Source organism: Dasypus novemcinctus, chromosome X (assembly GCF_030445035.2).
Source record: "Dasypus novemcinctus isolate mDasNov1 chromosome X, mDasNov1.1.hap2, whole genome shotgun sequence".
Lineage (NCBI taxonomy): Eukaryota > Metazoa > Chordata > Mammalia > Cingulata > Dasypodidae > Dasypus > Dasypus novemcinctus.
Genome location: NC_080704.1, coordinates 14,564,132 through 14,583,330, shown reverse-complemented (window position 1 = coordinate 14,583,330; position 19,199 = coordinate 14,564,132). Strand labels below are relative to the sequence as shown.

Sequence of the window (19,199 nt, the reverse complement as noted above, 5' to 3'; positions counted from 1 at the left end):
TCTTAAGTCCATGAGAAATGAAAGATCACTCATTAAATGTCTGCTAGTTGGAAATGTTATTGTTTGTTGTTGTATAATGTACTACAGTTATGGATCATGTATAAAATGCTTGAATACTAATCAGAACTTTAATGATGCAACATATTGTATACTTAAGTGATTTGATGAATTGTAAGTAATATATAAATGCACCTTGTTGAATGTATATGTAAATCTCTTATTTTGGGTTTGAACAATCCTGGGACTGAATATATTGAAAAAAAATGTAATGGGTATCATTCAAACCTAAAAGTAAAAATATCATGTGGGAAGCTTTGTTAATAGGTGAACCTATGCCTTATGGGTCAGCACTTTTCATATTTCCGGAGCAGGGATAAGAACTAGAACAGTGAGCACATTGGGCATGGTTTGCAACAAATAAGAACAGATAGGGTGCATTTCAGGGAGTATTGTGGTCCTCCCTGGGAAGGCTGGCCAATTTCTCAAGGATTGATGCATAAACCTTGAAAGTACTGTCCAGGGAGTGTTGTGTTCCTTTCTGGGAAAGCTGGCCACTTTCTCAGGATTTAACGTAGTATTTGCAAATTGGCATCTACAGTATTAAGTTCATTGATTATGAGCTCAATGAAAGGGACAGTCTCTGGTCAGGCCAGTTGAAGTCCCACCCTGGGAGAGGGTGCTCTGTACTTGTTATTTTTGAATCAAGACTCTGGTATTGGCTGCTGATTCAGGGCTTCCCAGCCATGAGCTAGATGTTGCAAAGCATTAGAAAAGCATTTTATCTAGCAGAACATTTATTGGAATAATCTAGTCTTTGTGTGACCCCTATGTATATAATAACCGTGATGATATTCCTTAGGAATCAGTGCAATGTCATTTGTGTGGCCATAGAGACAATTTAAGCTTAGAAATTTCTCAATTACAAGCCCAAGTAACAAGCATTCAACATGCTCATTTGCAATTGCTTCCTGCCTCAGAAACTATGACAGGAATTGTTGATGGATTAAGATCCCTGAACCCTATGATATGGATTCAGAGTTGGGGAGGGGGTCTTCTAGGAGGTATATTAATTATCTGTTCCTGTCAGTTTTGTATGCATTTAGTTAGTCCTCAGATGCACACAACATGCCCTCCAGGGTATGAAGCAGCAAGAACAAATCTGCCTTCATTGCTTTGCAAAAACAAAAAGGGGGAAATGTGGGAAAATAGCTTGAATTTGAACATGGGAACCTTGAAGTTGAAACATTTCCGTAATGCAGATAAAAAGTGTGGGCTTAGGAACACCGGCTTTGACTAAATGGAACGCTGTCTGGTCAGCATGAAAATTGTTTGCGTGGGGAGACGTTTGAAGTTAGTATGGCCTGTTCCCTAGCATTGCAGGTGTTGCAGCTTTAATAACAAGCAGCCTTGAAAATAAACATAGATAACTACTGCTTTGTAATTTCTAATAAATACAATGTGGAAACTAGGGTGGAGGCTTTCAGTTCCAGAAGCTGTTGAGTCCCCTGATTCCATCTTTATTTTCTCTCGTGTCATTTTTTTCTGTCGTTTTATTTCTTCAGTTCTCCATAGCCTTCCCTTCGTGCAAATCTATTGCTGAGCTGGTCTTAGCAAATGTGTGTGGTGTAGTATGGTGCTAAGTCGGGGTCAATTTGTTACACAACAATAGAAAACTTCATTACAGAGTGTTGGGGTGGGAGAGGGCCAGGGGAGAAAATGAGGGCAAAGAAGACAAAGAGAGGGAATAATAGATAGCAGAGACTAAATGCAAATGGGCTTTCCTAAAATACTGAGCTCATATCTTCCTTTCTTTCTACCCACTATATATTTTAGGCTGCAGTATGCCTTGGACCACATCTGTGTAGATTTGGGAGCAGGTTTGGAACCCAACGAAGAAGAAAATTAGAGCCCAGAACACATAGAAAGATGTGGGAAAAGGCCGAGGAAAGTTCAGGGCTCTGGGCTCTGGGCTGGTGTGCGGTCAGATTGTGTCTGGGAGGACATGTTTCAGAGAAGAGAGTGCTATGCTGGCTGATGGATCAGTATTTGCCACAGAGCTTCCCATTCCCTGTAGCCTTTGTCAACAATTTACAAACCAGTGTGCAGCCAACATTCCACAGCAGATTTTCAGATCGCAGGATAGAAACAGTTACCCATGTAAATCACACATCCTCATAAAAGGCATACAAAAGTGAAGAATGAGTGTGTTTGAGTATGTGTGTGTGTTTGCTTGCCTTGCCGTGGGGGTATTCAGTTGTCTTTCGACCTCCAATTTGCCCAGGGCAAGGATTTAGGTAAATTAGAACTTGAGGTCTGTGGCATTTTGAAATTATTTATGAATCCCAAAAAGAGAAAGATTATGTTTGTGAACCAATCCATTCCTGTGGGTGTGAGACCCTTTCGATTGGACTACATCAGTGAGGTGTGACTTAGGTTGAGTCTCTGCTCTTTTGCTGGGTCTGATATAAAAAGAGACACGGAGAGAGACAGACACATACACAGATACAGGAAGCTGCCATATTTGAACCTTCCATGTGAGAGAAAGTTTCACCCATAGGTGAGCTGCAAGGAGAGAAGCTTCCCTGAGAGGCCCAAAGATCTGAGGCCCAGGGAGACATGAGCCATATGCCTGACAGCTTGCAGCTGAACTCGGGAAGAAAGTGGAGCAGCCAGGCCTGGTAGAGGAGGCCTGGAAAGAGACAGGCCCTATGCCTGGTTGCCCACAGCTGAGCTCCAGGAGGCAGCAGATTCTGGAGGGGAAGGCAGAGACCTCAGCAGAGATCAGCAGCCATCTTGCTTCACCAAGTGGCAGCTGACTTCGGTGAGAAAGCCCCTCTGATAGTTGGACATTTCATGGCCTTGGAACTGTAAGCTTTTACTCCAAGTATATATCTCCTTTGTAAAAGCCAGCCCATTCCTGGTACTGTGCAGTGGCAACCCTTTGGCAAACTAAAACAAGGTCTAATGAGGGAGAGCCTTTATCTGCTGAGGTGTCTATTATATATACCATTTCAAAGTCTTTAGCAGAGCCTGTGTGGATTGGGTGTCATGTGTACTAACTGTTCAGAGTAAGCTCCTTTCCCCCTAATCTAGACTTATTTTCTCTTCCTCAGCAGCCTGTTAATTTCCCTTGTAGAACTCCCTGAAATTCTATTGTGTTTCTGTTTATCAGCTTACTCTTTTTTGTCTACTTGCTCACTAGAACTGTATTGTCTGATATGGCAACCACTAGCCACATATGGGTGTTTACGTGGAAATGAATTAAATTAAATTAAATTAAAAATTCAGTTCTTTAGTCAAACTGGCCACAACTGCAAGGACTCAATTGCCATCAATGGCTGGTTGCTACCATATTAGATGGCACAGACTTGAAACTTTCCATTGTTGCAGAAAGTTCTATTTGACAGTGCCACCCATTCAGCCCTTTTCATCACCCCTTAAACATCTGAGTACAGGCAGTCCTCATGTGTGGTTCTGATATGAATGAATTTTAGTTACCTTTAGTCATCCAACAAGGTAGTTCAAGTTTCAGTTTTCATGGTAAGTTGTGAGTAATTGCATAAAACACTAACTTCATTGCTATCTCTTCAGTCCCAAAATCGTAACATAAATAACAGATTCATGTCATGATCGGTGGCTAATCACATCACTCCTTTCAAAGTCTGTTGGTAATTGGTTACTAAGAATCTGCTATTCAGCTCACCCACAGACAGTGATGCATGTAGTTGCACTGCCTCTTTTTCGAGAGATAAAGCCACGTAAGATTTTATAAAAATGGATAAACAAAAGATGGAATTGGCCAACAAAAATGAAAGTGCTAACATAGAGCACACATCCCAAGTATGGTTTTCCAAGGTGGAAACCATACTTAAGATTGAAGAAGCAAAAAGGTGGAAGGATCCTGGATTCCTGATGAGTACAGAGTTCCCTAATAGCTTTGTACTGAATACTGTCATACTTGTTTTCAATTTTGGTCAACCACTTCTACTAAACAGACCATCGATTTCTCAAAATGTGTGTGTATGTGTGTGTGTCTGCATGTATATGTATCTATTTATCTTTTCTGGGGAAAATCAATGTTTTTAATTTAGAGAAACTCAGGATTTTACACATAATATGTTTTAGGGCCAAATTCTATCCTCATTTAGAGAGCACCTCTTAGGCAGTTTCCTTTGTGGTTGGAAATGCATATCCAATGTTGTGCTGAGGGCTGTGGAAATATGAAAAATAAAAGACTTAGCCCTTACTCTAAGGTATGTAGTCTATGTGGAGTAGTATTGAATTCATTCAATAAATACTTAAACAATAATCACATACTGCACGTGAAGGAGAGCCTAAATGAGTACTTAGAACACAAATTGTATAGGTGTTCGGAGAAAGAAGAGATCACAGAGCTAGAGTGGTCCAGGAGGTTTTCTTAAAGAGAGGAGCTTTGGTAGGGCCTTGAAGGATGAGTAGGAACTAGGTGAGCAAGTATGCAGTGAAAAGGTCTCCAGAAATCAGAAAACAATAGAAAAGTAGTAATAAACAAGGTATGGTTGAGAGACACGGGGGAGAACCAGCTGTGGTTGTATCACAAATACATCACCATTTTGCAATCCCCAATGAACTAATGGACTAGGCACTGAGCACCAATGCTGCTAATATCATAAAAAGAGAAACAACCAGATACTATGTGCCTCCTAATGGAAGTAACCCCCACCACCTATGAAGTAGGTTTGCCAAAATCCTGGAGCCCAAATCTGAGCAAGCTTCTAGAGCCACACCAAATCACAGGAACTACAGAGAACAAGGGAATGGTAAACCCTACCTCAGAGATGCAATTGGCAAAGCTCAGACTATGGGAAATTCCATAAGATAACCCCATTTCTTCAACAACAAAAATTTCAAATACAAAAGATCCGGATGAGGAACCTGTAGATTAGCAGACTTAGATTTATTCACGAACTGCAGGGTGTGGATCTTATTTGGATACTGATTTGCACAGCTGTAAAAAAATGGCGTTCATGAGACAGGGGGACATTTGAAATGGACTGGCTATTTGATAATATTTAGGAATTATTATTTTTAAATGTGAAAATGGCATTATGGTTATGTTAAAAATTTTGTGTCTATACGAGATTTTTGCTGAAATATTCGTAGATTAAATGCTGTGATATTGGATGAGGTAGGTAGAAATAGAGAAGATAAGATTTGACATGAGTTTGATGATTGTTAAAGCTGTGTGACAAATACATATTGATTCATTATATGATAGTGTCTACTTTGGTATATGTTCACAATTTCTGTAATAAAGATTAATAAAAATGGTAGGGGATCAACTTGGAACAATAGAATGGGGGATGATTGTAAAGGACGTGGATTGAGAGGGAGTTTTATCCTCTAGTTCAGTGGTCTCCAAACTTTAATACCTACACCCTACCAGGGACAATAGTTTTTCAGACATGCACCAGGTATGCTTACTTATTGATTTGTTTGTTTCAAGGTAAGTACATGTACCACTGTACTATTATGCCATTATGAAACATATACAAACATGTAAAAAAAAAGGCTACATAAAAATAAATATAAAAGCATTCTAATATGTTCTTCCTACATTCTAGTGGGCTGGGGCCCCAGTTAGAAACCCCCAGGGCCCTTGAGGTTTTCTGAGGAGTTAAGTGTTTGTTTATAAGAAACAGAAACTTACTGAAGCAGGTTTAGGAAACAAGAGATTGATTACAAGGATCGAGAGCTATTTAACGGAGGCCTCTCAAAGAACTGGAATGAACTGGGGCATTGTTCTGAATGCATTCTGCATGTAGAGTCAGGGCACAATATGCACATACAACAAATACCCCCACATATTGTCTTGGACCATATATTTAACACAATGATGATGATATCTAACATCAATTGAGTGCTTACTCTTTGCCAGGTATTCTGCTAGGAAATTTACATGTGCAATTTCACTTAAAGCTCAAGGCAACCCTATGGGCTAGATCTTGTTACTGATTTCTATTTTACTATGAGGAAATTGACACATGGAAAAATTAATTAGCTTTTCTAAGATGAAAAGGCTAGAATATGGCAGAGTAAAAATTTAAATTAAAATGTTTCTGACCCTGAAATCCATGTCCTTAACAACTAAACCATATGGCCCCCAGAACGAATTAATGAGAGGACTGTTGCCGTGATTAAATGAGATATTATGTGTTTAGCACAGAGTCTGACATAGGGCACACATCCTATTAATTTGTTGGTATTTTAGTACACAGAATGATATTTACCAAGATTATCCACAGTAAACACTACTAATATTTCTCAATATCAGAACACCAATGTTTATAATTAAAATGCTGATGAAATAATATTTTATTATTTAATTACATGTTATTTATAATAACACACACCTAAACCCCTTTTGTTTGCTGCACTCTATGACATATGTGGCTTTTGTTGTTGAGTTTCTGTGGAACCTCTGACAAGAGTGAGAAAGCCAAAATGGACTGTGTTATGCCCCCTGCCCAGTGGACGACAAAAATGGCAGTATTTGCACCTGGCATAGTCCTGTCATATTTCCAAGAGCCACCTATGTAAATAGGAGGGTGTGTGGTTTGAGCACTGAATGACTCAGGAAGTACATAGGTACGTGTCAATTTTATTTGCGTGTGTGTGTGTGTCAGTTTTATTTTATGATTGCAGAGTCTGAATCCTTATGTTATGACCCAAAGGGATAGTTCCAAAGTCACGACAGTTTTGTAAACTTCTTTGCATTACAACTGTTTCACCTAAAATCGGTCAAATTGACCACTTTAGTTTTTCCCCCCAGCTTTCATTTTTCTATCAGTCAGTCCAGGACAGAACATTTAATAATACTTTATTATTTATTTAATCATGTCTTCTGTTATTAGAGTAGCCTCATCTCCCTCATTTTCTGGAACATTCCTGATTGGAAATTTTGTCCCGGTGTTAGGCTGGAATTCCCCATTTGGTTGGCAGCCTGGGCTGCTGGAGAAGAGGTGATACACGAAGCTCGATGCGCAGAGCTGTGGTCTGAAATGCATACAGGTGCTGCTGTGTAGTCTGCTTTACACTGCTGGGTCTGCACTTTTGACGCATCATTGAATGCTCCTTTGTGATTCTGCATATACTTTCCTAAAAGTTCTATCACTGTAAAGGGAATTCCATGTTTCATGACTGAGTTGGGGGTGTGGAGGGAGATGATGCTTTTGGTTCATCAGTATTTTGGCATTTAGTCAAAGCAGATCTCTCCTTTTTAAAATAATTTAATTCTGGTAATATTAGGACTTTTCATTTCCTGTAACCAGATCCTCTCTAACTATAGGTATTTCCTAAGAATCTGCCCATCATTCCCCTCTCATCTTCTCTTTGGGAAGTATTTTAATTCCGCAAACATTGTGAAGAATATTTGTGTTGACACAGAATTCCACACCCCCCCGGCCCCATTTCTAGCAAATGGAATAAGTCAAAATTTATAATCTGGGATTATTTGGAAGAAAGCATCAGATAACCAAGCATTATGAGCAAAATTTCATTTATTTTGTATATATTCTCTAGTAATTCATAATACCTTCTTGAATTTTAAATGTCTTTGCTAGTTCCAATGCTTAAAAACCATAATTTTAAAACATAAGTACTGTTTTATATACAGTGTGGTTTTTCTTTTAACTTCTAAATATGAATGTTATGGTCTCCAAGTATCCACTTGGAAAGAAAGGGGACAGGATTCATTGTTTTACTCCAACACAGTAGAATTTGAAATTTCACATCATATACCTGGAGTTTTGACTATATGAAAAATAGCCAAATGCCATCACTTTCTTGTATACCTCTTTTACATGTATATATATATATGTATAATATAAACAGAATACATCTGATTAGTACATTTCAACATTTCATCAGTGTCACTTTTATCTCCTACTTTATATAAAATAACAAAATATACAGAGAGAAGAAAGGAGACATCTATTCATCGTACACATAAAGTAAATAAGAGTTCATGTATGGCTTTGCAAAGGTCGATTATGACGTGACTTTCATATTTTATTTATTTAAAAGCATCTTGAGAGAACGTGTTAGTGTGCTTACGATAGCGGCCATGGTAGTTGAATGTCGCGTTGAGAGTCCCACATTCGGATCCCCCGTGGTCTTTCCAGTGGCTGCCTCGGCAGCTTTCAGGAGACAAATGTAGTTTATGACTACTTCATCGATCTTCACTACAATTTCCTGCCGCTGTGTTTCTGAGTTCACAACTTTGACTAATCGCATGCAAGCTTCTGTTAGGCAACAGAGCACTTGAAAGCTGGAGGTCATAGCTAGGAGCATCTCCTCTGGGCTCTTTTCGGCCATTGCCATTTTCCTGCAGGCACTTCCCAACTGTCTGGACTCGATGGATAACAGTTGCTTGTACTGAGAAAGCGAAAGGTCATACGCTTCAGGGCGTGACTCCTCTCTCTTCCCCTTGGTTGCTCTGACGAGGCAGAGCAGCTCATTGGCATCATTTTGGGCTGCGAAGAACCCATCGGGCATCGCATATGTGCTCTCCTTTAGGGCATTTATTCTTGCAATCCGGGCATCAAAGGCTAGGTTGCTGAGGTCCAAGTCATCCGGGCCCGGCAGGTCTTCTGCCCAGGGTTTCAGCACTGAACCTTTGGATAGCTCCCCTCCTGGCTTCTGAATCCCAGCAGCCAGGGATGGGCTGGTTGGTTCTGACAGGGCTCGAGTCATCTGTGGTTGATAGAGACAAGAGATGTGGCCCGTGGCCTCTCTGTCCTCTTCGTCCTCATCACCATCTTCATCCTGTCCTCGGTTCAGGAAGCAGTAGCTGAAAGGTCCCCGGCACCTCCAATTGCTGCCCTCTAGCTTCCGCAAAGGTAATGTCCTATACAGCTTCGAGTCTTTGTGATCCACTGGAGACCTTCTGTGAACCTTTCCCTCAGGACTGAAGGGCATCGAGCTTTGGGAAAAACTTTTGGTTAGCTTCTTCCCCAGGGGGAGTTCTGCTTGCCTTTCTGAACTGGCTTCCTGTGCTTCTGTGATACCTGGACACTTAAAGCTGACTGCACCCTTGGTCCTCTCTCGGAAGGTCTCCAGAGCCACAGCTCCCATGAGGACACTGCTGCTACGTCTCAGAGCCCTCTGGCTGGGGGGTGTCCCGAGGCTCCCCACTCTCAGATCCGGTGGTCGCCAGCTCACGGCCCCTCCGTATGCCTGGTTTGCTTGGGAGAAATCATTAGGGTCTTGAGGAATTGGCACCTTTAATTCCGAGTGAATGTTTGATGGTAGCAGGATGGGATCAGCTTCAGGATATTGAGACCAAGCTGAAGGCATGCCTCCTCGTCTCTCCTTCCCAGGCTCTGTCAAAGCTACACTAGGGGTAGTAGAAAAACAGAGAGAATCATTAAGCATCTCCCCGGTGGCCACTTTCACTACACATCTAGGTGATGTCTGTCATTTCCCAGAGATGTATTCCAGAAGGGCTGCCTTATGTCACGGCCACCCTGCTTTCCAAAGACTACCTCCTGAGCTCTCATAATGTTCCCATTCAAGAAATGTCAAGAAATTCTGGAATCTGTTATATCTGTAACTACTGATTCATTTCGAATCCCCTAGAGATCCCAAACATTTGGGGGACAACAGTGGAATTTCATGAATTGCCTTGTTTCCTATCTGTCAAAGCATACATTGTTAGAAAACACATATCCTCCTTATAGAGTATTCAAACATATTTAAAGTATTTAAGTTTCATTTCAAGGGAGTGAGGTTAATCCTGGCATCTGTTACTTTTTCCAAAGACGTGGCCCAATTTAATTAATGTCAATCAAATAAGATAACCTTTTTAGGAGGTCACCTCGAGGTTGGCCTGATACAGGGTTTGAAGTCAGGTAGCAGTGAGACACTGGGCAAGTCATGCAACTTTTCTCAGCAGAGTTTTCATATGAAGAAAATAATCTCCACCTCAGAATTTTTTTGAGAAGCAAGAGATAACTTTAAGTGACAATTCTTTGTAAACCACAAAGTCACTGAACAGTGTGGTTTAATTAGGTTAGAGGGAAAGATGCTGATTGGGTGATGAGTTGAATAACACTTACAGACAGGCTTCCCAAAGCAGGCAGTCTCTCTGTGATAAAGCCAGTGTTTGGTTTTCCAAAAGCAGATAATTTTAAAAGGCCAGGTATGGGACTGACCCATGTAAGATCTCACTAACATGTAACTATTGACCAATCGGGAAAGGACACTACAGATGAGATCATTTGAAATGTAAAAACGTGAAAGTGCGAAGGAGCATCTGCCTTTGCCACGTAATGGCTGGACAGGTGGATGGATGAGAGGGCTATACACCCACTGGGGGGTGAGGATGGTGAATGTGGTCACAGAAGATGGCTGTGGTCTTGTTTCAACTTGTGTCTGTATTTTATTATTCTTGAGGCAGCTCATTACATACACCCCAAGCCTTCCTGACACTGGATATGCCAGATACTTTAGAATGTTCCTTTAGGAGCATCTTAGAAAATAGCACAAACAGGAAGGCATCTGGAAGGATTGCTGAGAGGCAGGAGAATGAGCCAAATGATCTCCCCATACCACCCCCCGATCTCTCTAACACCTGCTCCACCATCTTTCTTTACCTTTCAATGCCAAGATGGCAAAATTAGAAATTAGCTGTCTTGAGAAGGAGACTGCACTGTTTTTGTGACTCTAAGAAATACTGTCCTAAATAAAACTTCATACTGGGTACTGCTAAAAGCCTACATTCAGAATTTAGAAAAAAAAATATTGCCCAGTCAAATTCTAAAAGCAAGTGCAGAGCAAGATTATAAAGAGCAAGGGCCATTTTCACCACTTTTCCAGACCTAGAAACTTCTGCATTTATTAAACACTGGGTGTGTGTGTGTGTGTTGTGTGTGAGTGTGTGAGAGAGAGAGACAGAGAGACAGAGAGACAGAGACAAAGACAGAGACAGAGTGAGACAGAGAGAGAATGATCGATTGCTGTTTAACCTGGCCACAGTTCTGTGGCCTTTATTATCTTAACTTCTACTTTTCTTCCAGACTTTATATTTTCAGGTTTGCTGTAAATCAGTTCACATGTAATGCAAAGAGCTAAATCCATCATTGCTGTACCTGTGGTTTCCTTAATCTTGGGGAGCCGATGACATCCGTCTCTCAAAGTGCCAACCAGGGGCTCGGCATTAATGGCCGTGTGCAGAGCAGGCACTGACACCCGCGGACACATCCCTTCTGACTGTGGGTGCAGTTCCTTAAAGGCGGCTCCATGGTTGGGCAGCCCAGAGGCTCTCTCCTCTGAAGGAATGTAACTCACACCTTTCCCAGAAGCCTCAGGGATCAGGTGCTTCCCGACAGAGGGGCAGAGCGGGGACTCCACGGGCGTGGCACAGGCACTGCCGCTGCTGCCTGTGCTGCAGCCTGCATCCACCGAAGAGCCTTGAGAGCTCTGTAGAGAAAAATGGCCCTCACTTTGCAACGATGACATCCGCTTGGCCAAGTGGTAGTCGCAAAGCCGGGCCACACTCTCTTCAGCCTCAGGAAGCTTGGAAGGATGGTCGCGGGTGGACGAGTCAGGATCCTCTGGGTTATTGATGTCTTTGACTGAGGATACACAGTGGTCCCCTTGGCCAAGTCCCAAAACGTCACTGGCATCTCCATCAGGAGCCCCTTCCTCCTTCCCTTGGGCCTCCCTTGTCCCAAGGCCAGAAGCTCTTGGAAAGGGTTTCCCGGCTGTGGCTTCCAATGCACTTTTTTCAAACCCCCCACCCTCGGTGGCCACAAACCATCTTTGGCTGTCTTTGCGAAAGGCAGTTCTCTCCAGGTTAAAAGTGCTTAGGTGTGGCGTGTCCCTTGAAGACACAGTACCAAACTTCCCTTTGGCGTCATCCTCCGCCTCGGCTGTTTTGGTCCCTTGCTGTTTTTTCCCATGGGGAGGTGCTTTGCCCTCCCCATCGGCCAGCTTGCTTTTCCTCTTGCTGGTGCAGGAATATGCCACCGACCCCATGTGCAGTTTGCTGAAATAGTCAGTGACTGACTTGGTCTCCATGGTCTCGGGCTCCATCTCCATGGGGTCCGAGTGAAGTATCTGCTTGGAAGGCACAACTTTGGGTGGCAGGTCAGTCGCTGGGCGGGCAGCCAGGGCGTGGGAGGACTTTGGAGGCAAGGCCCCAGGAGGGGTTTTGGAGGTGGGGAACTCTGTGTGCTCTTCGGCGAGGGAGTGGTGGTAGCCGTCGGGAGTGGCCAAGAACATGCGGGAGAGGTGCTCTGACTGCTTCTGGGCCGCGGCCAGTTCAGAACTCTCCGTCATTTCAGAAGAGTTAGTTTCATTGCCCGAGTCTGACGAAGACTCGGGACTATAAGCCCGCAGGATGGCTACACCTGCATGCCGCAAAAAACAAGAAGCGATTAATGGATGCACCCCAGGCCCTGGGAGACAGGTAAAGAAAACGGGACTCACTAGTACAAATTCTATAAAAAACAAATAAAACCAAGTTTTTCCCTTTTCAATAAGGACTCTGAGTTTATTGCACCGTTGTTCCGGAAATGGGATGGGGAGGTATGGGGTGGGGACCAGCACACACACCTACAAGTGACAACAAAGGAAACCTCATACACAAAAAGCCATGATGGTAGCTTCAGCACATGTATGAAACGGGGCATGCGTGCCATGGAGAGCAGGACACGACAGGGCTCCCAGAGCAAATGGCTCGAAAGGATGAAATGATATGATTAGTGAATAAACGTAACAATCGTGAAAGAACCTGAATTGTCACTGTTCTGCTGCTCTTCGGACACGGAGAGAGCATCCAGCGCTTCCAGCGTGGAAACGACGGCACTGTCCAGCCCCTTCTCGCACTTGCCCTCGGCGCCGGTGGGCACGGCGTCGATGAGGGACACGGGGATCCCGTCGCTTTGCAGGCCGCAGCCTTGCTCCTGGCCCTCGCGCAGGGAAGCCGCTTGGCTCTGAGAGTCCTCCTCGTCCGAACTGTCTCGAAAGCCAGGCGGGGGCGCGGCGATAGCCATGTTCAAGGAACGCAACAGGAAGTCATCCTCGTTGTCATCGCCTTCGGGAGGGGGCAGGGACGTGAGGTCAATGATGTCATCGCTCGATCCAGACAGGCTGAGGATGGCCGGCTGGCTCATGTCGCCCACCACCAGGTCCTCCTCGCAGCTCACCTCATCCTCGTCCTCTGCGTCGTCGGCGTTCTCCGCGTAGCAGATGTCATGCAAGAGGGGCTCCTCTATCCCTTCGGGGGCCTCAAAGCTCTTGACGTCGCCTATGTTTGCATAAACGGAATTTGCCACGAACTGGATGCCCTCCGGGTCTGGCGCGAGCTCCAGGCTCTTCCCGTCGTTGGCACTGCTGATGTAGAGGTTCCTCTGTTTCTCCAGCATTTCCGGGCTCTCGCTCAACAGTCTTTCGTAGCCGAGCGTCGGGGGGCTGACCCCCTCCTCCAAGGCGAGATCTCCGAAGATGAAGGACACCTTAGCTCCTCGGGGAGACTCCTGGGCTTTCTTGAGGGTTTCTGGGCCCGAGAGGGTCAACAGAGACCGCTGGGCTAGACTCCTGTAGTCTGCCTCACAGGGGGCTTCACCAGGCTGGGCCAGCTGCTGGTGAAGTTCATCAGAGTTATAAGGGCTGTCTATATACAAGTGCCGGTGGTCGTTCGGACACAAGGTGCCGTCTGTCATTTCAACCGTCTTCTGTTTGGAATCTATATACGTTATCTGGGCTTCTTGTTCCTCTTCGCCAATAAAGGTGGTCATTTGGGGGATGCAGTTCCAATTGGGGCCCAGGAGGTTAGGCTTTCCTTTACTTTCAGTTCCTAAAGAGAAAGAATCATGCAAAGACACGTTACTGTGCTGTCTGGTTCCTAGGGAGAGCCTCAACTCTGTCTCCCTATTTCGTTGCTTGTCGCATCAGGCGTGTGGGCAAGGTCAGTCAGCTTTCCATGCTACTGGCTGATTTAGCTATCAGGTATCAGGATTTCCTGACCTTAGCGAAATCGCTATTCCATAAAGTATAACTGGCAGGCGATAAACTCCAATACTGCCTGGGAGTAGGGGACTATAGCTTAATTCCATCCCTCCCTTGGTTCTACTGTTAAAAAGACCCCATTTATGTCTATGGATGTAAATATACAGCACACTTTTTAGAATCCTTAAAGGCAAGATTTCAATAGGCCACTGCTCCATTAAATAGAAGCCCCTCTTCTTTGTACAACAAGATCTAACATTGTCTGCTTCGTGGAAGAAGTTGGACTATTCCCTCACGGAGTAAAGAGAAGGTCAAGGCTCCTAGTACTTCTACCATGTATTTTAGGAATAAAATAAATACTGTAATGTTGGCATGAAAACTTCTACCCCCAGCCTTTTAATATTCTAGTGGATATCAACAGATTCCTGTATAAACGTCAGTGTGTATGCCTGCATGCAGAGAGATAAATACTTGTACATATTTATGAATATAATTTATAAGGTGGCACATTCACAGGTAATGTACTTCTCTGCTGTTTCTAAGAATAGCTAATGATTTGACAATTTCACGTTTTATTTGTTCTTGGGAACTCGATTTGTTTGATGTGCTTCATGAATTAAAATCGCAAAACCCTGATTTAAATCTTTTTCTTTTTGTTTGCTCTCCAGAGGGTCTTCAAAAGGGACTTTTGATATGGAGATGTTGGTCTGCTATTTAACGAGATGGGGCATGGGGTCTTTCTGCCGATATTGCTTTGTAGCTTCCAGGGATGATGTTCTGAGGAAAAGGTAACTAATCACCGTAGTCCCCGATTCTCCCATGTGTTCCTGCAAAGTGCCCCCTGGCCCACGTTTGGAGAATACTGACATCAGAGGTAGAAGATATGAAAAAACACACAACAGAAATCAATTGTAGGAAGGAGTAAACCTTCCTCTCAAATTACACAATAGACCAAGACCGAACAGTATTCCAAGTCCTTTTATGAAATATATATATTTTCATGAACAGAAAGCAAAACATATAATTTTGAAGACACAGAGTTACACACTGGCTATATTTGCATCTTTCCTTATAATTAATACATCTTATAGGAGTTCAACATCGTTTTGTTAACAACAACAAACATTTAGATAATGACTGGCTATATGTATGTGGGGGGTACTATGGGTTGCTGGGGGTAAGGTGGGGGGTGGTTGAGCAAAGCTGTACCTGGGACACACCTTTGGGTTTAGAACTGGGGTTGGACAATTTTTTCCACAAAGGGAGATGCAATTAAGGATCTTGATCTCAGCCTACATGTTGGATCAAGTGTTAAAAACTGCACTTTGACCTTGAATAAAAGGGGAAAATGGCAAAGACAAATGAGTTGATATGGCTAAGAGTCTTCCAAAGAGTCGGGAGGTCATCAGAGGGGTTGCGCTTATGCACACCTCAGCAGGACCCCAGAAAAAGCCAAAGTAGGTACAACCCTGGGCACTGGTTCTCCTGAAGGCTATGGAGATCCACAGGGTATATAGTCATGGCAGATGGATTTGGAGCTCTGTGCCATGTCAGAGAGCCCCACTTTGGAATTTGTGCTCCTGAGTGTGATGGGGCTGGACTCAGATGTGACTTTTCTACATATGCCTCTTCTGTCACTTTTACTGAACCTGTGGTTGGTGCTAGGGATGGTCCATACTGAGGAGACTTGAATCTCTGGACTGCCCATGTGCCAACTGGGTGCTGAGCCTCAGCAGAGTGGCCACTCCTACTCTCTGGCTCGTTGGTCTTACTCAGGTCTGCTAACAGGGAGGTGAAAATGGTCAACCACCTCACCAGGGAATCAAGAGTGCCTACAACTATAAGCAGAGGAATTGCATATATCATCCATGTGGAATCTAAGCCCCTTCTTGATCTAGAGGTGGAGAGGACATCATCATCCCAGGGTCCACAGAATGGAGGAATAAAATATGGACTAGAGTGGGCTTACTGATATTCTACTACAAAACTATTGTGACAAGTAATAGAAGAAATTTTAGCATCGAGGTGGAGAAAGTGGCTACAGTAGTTGCTGAGGGCAGGGAGGGGGTAGAAGAGATGTGATGTGGGGGCATTTTTGGGATTTTGAGTTGTCCTCAATGATATGGCAGGGTCAGATGCTGGATTTTATATATCCTGCCATAACCCACTAAATGTACTGGGGGAGAGTGTGAACTACAGGGTAAATTATTATCTGTGTAGTGCAGCAGTACCCCAACATGTGTTCACCAAGTGCGATGAGTGTGCCACAATGATGAGAGAGGTTGTTGGTGTGGGAGGAGTGGGGTGGGGGTGGGGGTGTACAGGAACCTCTTATATTTTTTAGTGTAACTTTTTGTGTGATGTATATAGCTTCAAAAAATATAATTTACAAAAATGATGTGGTGGGGGTGGGGAGTGGGATATATGGGAACCTCATGTTTTTTTGTTTTTTTATGTTTTTTAATGTAACATTCTTTGTGATCTATTAACTTTAATAAAAAAATTAAAAAATGAAAAGGATCTCGAGAGGAGATAAGCTTGGATTATCTAAGTGGGCCTGTAATTCAATGACAAGGGTCCTAATGAGAGAAGGCAAAAGGAACACAGAGAAGAGGGGAAGGCAATGTGAAGACGGAGGCAGCCACCAGGAATGCTGGATAGCCACCAAAAGCTTGGAAGTATCAAGGGAGATTCTACCCTAGGACCTTTGGAGGGAGTTCAGCCTTGTCTTCCAACACCTTGATTTTGGACTTCTGGCCTCCAGAACTGTGAGAGAATAAATTTCTGCTGTAAGTCAGCCAGTTTGGGTAGTTTGTTTTGGAAGCCTCAGGAAACAAATCAATGGTTGTGGCTGAGTTCCAATAAAACTTTATTTACAGAAACAGGGTTTGGCCCATAGGCCATAGTTTGTCCACTCCTACTTTATTTATTTATTTATTTTTAAAGATTTATTTTTATTTATTTAATTCCCCTCCCCTCCCCCGGTTGTCTGTTTTCTGTGTCTTTTTGCTGCGTCTTGTTTCTTTGTCTGCTTCTGTTGTCATCAGCGGCACAGGAAGTGTGGGCGGCACCATTCCTCGGCAGGCTGCTCCCTCCTTTGCGCTGGGCGGCTCTCCTTATGGGTGCACTCCTTGTGCGTGGGGCTCCCCTACGCCGGGGACACCTCTGTGTGGCACGGCACTCCTTGCGCGCATCAGCACTGCGCATGGGCCAGCTCCACACGGGTCAAGGAGGCCCGGGGCTTGAACCGTGGACCTCCCATGTGGTAGACGGACGCCCTAACCACTGGGCCAAAGTCCGTTTCCCCACTCCTACTTTAGATCAACAGGAAAACTGAACTGGTCAGCAGGCTACCAGCAAATTAATGGATACTTACTCAGACCCTCCTAAGGCCTGGAGACACATTAACATGTGGGACCAGGCTTTTGAAAGTGCTTGAAGGTTAATTCTCAAGATTGGGGGCTGACTGCTCCTTATTATAGGATCTTGACTAAGTCTATGATCACTCTGAGGCCAGAAGAAAATGCATGATCAATCTTGGTGTCCGACCAGAAGGGTAAACTGATTCCCTGATCTGACTTCCTGCAATGGTTTTGGAGACACGGAAGTATGTGAGTTGGGAACTGGGATCTATTCAAGGGAGAAAGACAGGAGATGGATTGGCCCAACCAGGCTCCACTTGCTACAACTGTTGGGTCTCAGACGATCTTTGAGGAGTTCCTGAAGAGAGGACAGTACGTTTAGCCATTGGAGGATGCTGAATCCTGCTCAGCTTAAGTCTACCAGCTTCTTTTTTGGAGGCACCTTCTCCCTCCCTTGTAACCCCCACCTCCCCTTCCTAGCTCTCTCAGAGTGGGGAGAGGTATTTGGAACATGTGCCTTTACTCTCATTCTCACTGTAGAACTGGGAGAAATTACTGTGAGGTCAAAATTCCATTCTTTCCCCCATGGTTATAATACTTTTGACAACTAAGCTTTTGCATCTCGAAGTTTTATCTAACATTACATTGTGGGTGGCTACCAATGGGACAGAATTCAGGCCCCTTATTACTGTAACCATTTTTAGAATGGGAGGTTTTATTGTTTTTCACACACTGGTACAATCTTAACAGCCCATAGGGGATAGGTTTTATTTTCAAGGTAAACACTATCATTTGAAAATAAAAAGCTGAAAACTGATTTTCCAATGAGAAAGGATTGTGTTAAATTGCTGAGCTGCTCTTTGGAACTTCAAAGGTCAATGCTAACTTGCTTGAAGTCTCCTAGCTCAATGGAAACGTGAGGTCATACACATTCTGGCCACCAAATCCAGTGTATACTCTCTCCCTCCTTTCCCCCTTCCCGTTCCCTATTTTTAGCCATTTGTGCCTCTCAGGGTCTTTCTCTGCCTCATATTTTGTCTTCCTTTCCTTTCTATGTTTCTACCACCATCATTTTTTATGTTTCCCACTGCCATTTTTTTCCATGGGCAATTATTTATTGCCCACAATTAACAGAAGTGCTGGGCATTGTTTTAGGCACTGTACGTAGATGTTTTTCTAACCCTTACTTTGAAAGCTAGGTTTTTAATTCCCATTTTACAAATGAGAAAACCTAAGGTTAGAGAATTTAAAACACCAGACACCACAATGTCCAGTTTAGTATCAGGGGCTGGATAAAATTTTCGATCTGGCTTACAAGTTACACTGTGCCTTGTCCCAGATTCATTTTCTCTCTCTCTCTCCCCCTCCCCTGCTCCTTTTTCCTATGATTGTAATCACTTCCACTTAACCAGCCATCATAATAAATGTGTATGTGTGTGCATACATATTACAGTATACTTATGGAATAAAGATTTGTTTCCTGCCGAGTTTAAAAGTGAGAGAACTTTCCTTCCCTTCTTTATCCTTCCCTTTCTTTCAGAAACAAAGACAATGAAATTTGTTCTTAAGAATTTCGCTTTCTTTTAAAATCAGTGGGACCCCTGATGATACGTTTTTCATGGGTTAGTGGCTCTGGGTTGAATAAAAACTTTCCCCTCTGCTGCCCGTCAGCCACATATGCTGAGCAGCCACTGCAGATGGAGGAAAATGTCCAAACACTAAAGGAAAACAAACCAAAATACCATCCCCAAAACAAATGAGAACCACCCACCCGCAGATCAACTCTCAATTTAATCAGTGTCCGTGACCCTCCTTGTCCTCTCTTTGGGGCCATTTTGTCCTGTC

At 43.6% G+C, this 19,199-nt stretch overlaps 1 protein-coding gene across 9 annotated transcripts in view; it reads right to left on the bottom strand.

The window, feature by feature from the left end:
* Positions 1-7,520: 7,520 nt before the first annotated feature.
* The window catches only part of FRMPD4 (FERM and PDZ domain containing 4), a 954,164-nt gene continuing 942,485 nt past the window's right edge, over positions 7,521-19,199 (bottom strand). For 6 of the 9 annotated variants that reach the window (XM_023588961.3, XM_058291446.2, XM_058291445.2 and 3 more), the window contains 3 exons: positions 12,776-13,840; positions 11,130-12,392; positions 7,521-9,376 (listed from right to left, as the gene is read on the bottom strand). In XM_023588961.3, coding sequence (XP_023444729.1) covers positions 9,372-9,376; positions 11,130-12,392; positions 12,776-13,840 — 2,333 coding nt within the window. In that variant the 3' untranslated portion in view covers positions 7,521-9,371. The remainder of the gene's footprint in view (positions 9,377-11,129; positions 12,393-12,775; positions 13,841-19,199) is intronic. The other 3 variants (XM_004459124.5, XM_058291444.1, XM_071212926.1) reach the window with 1 other exon arrangement.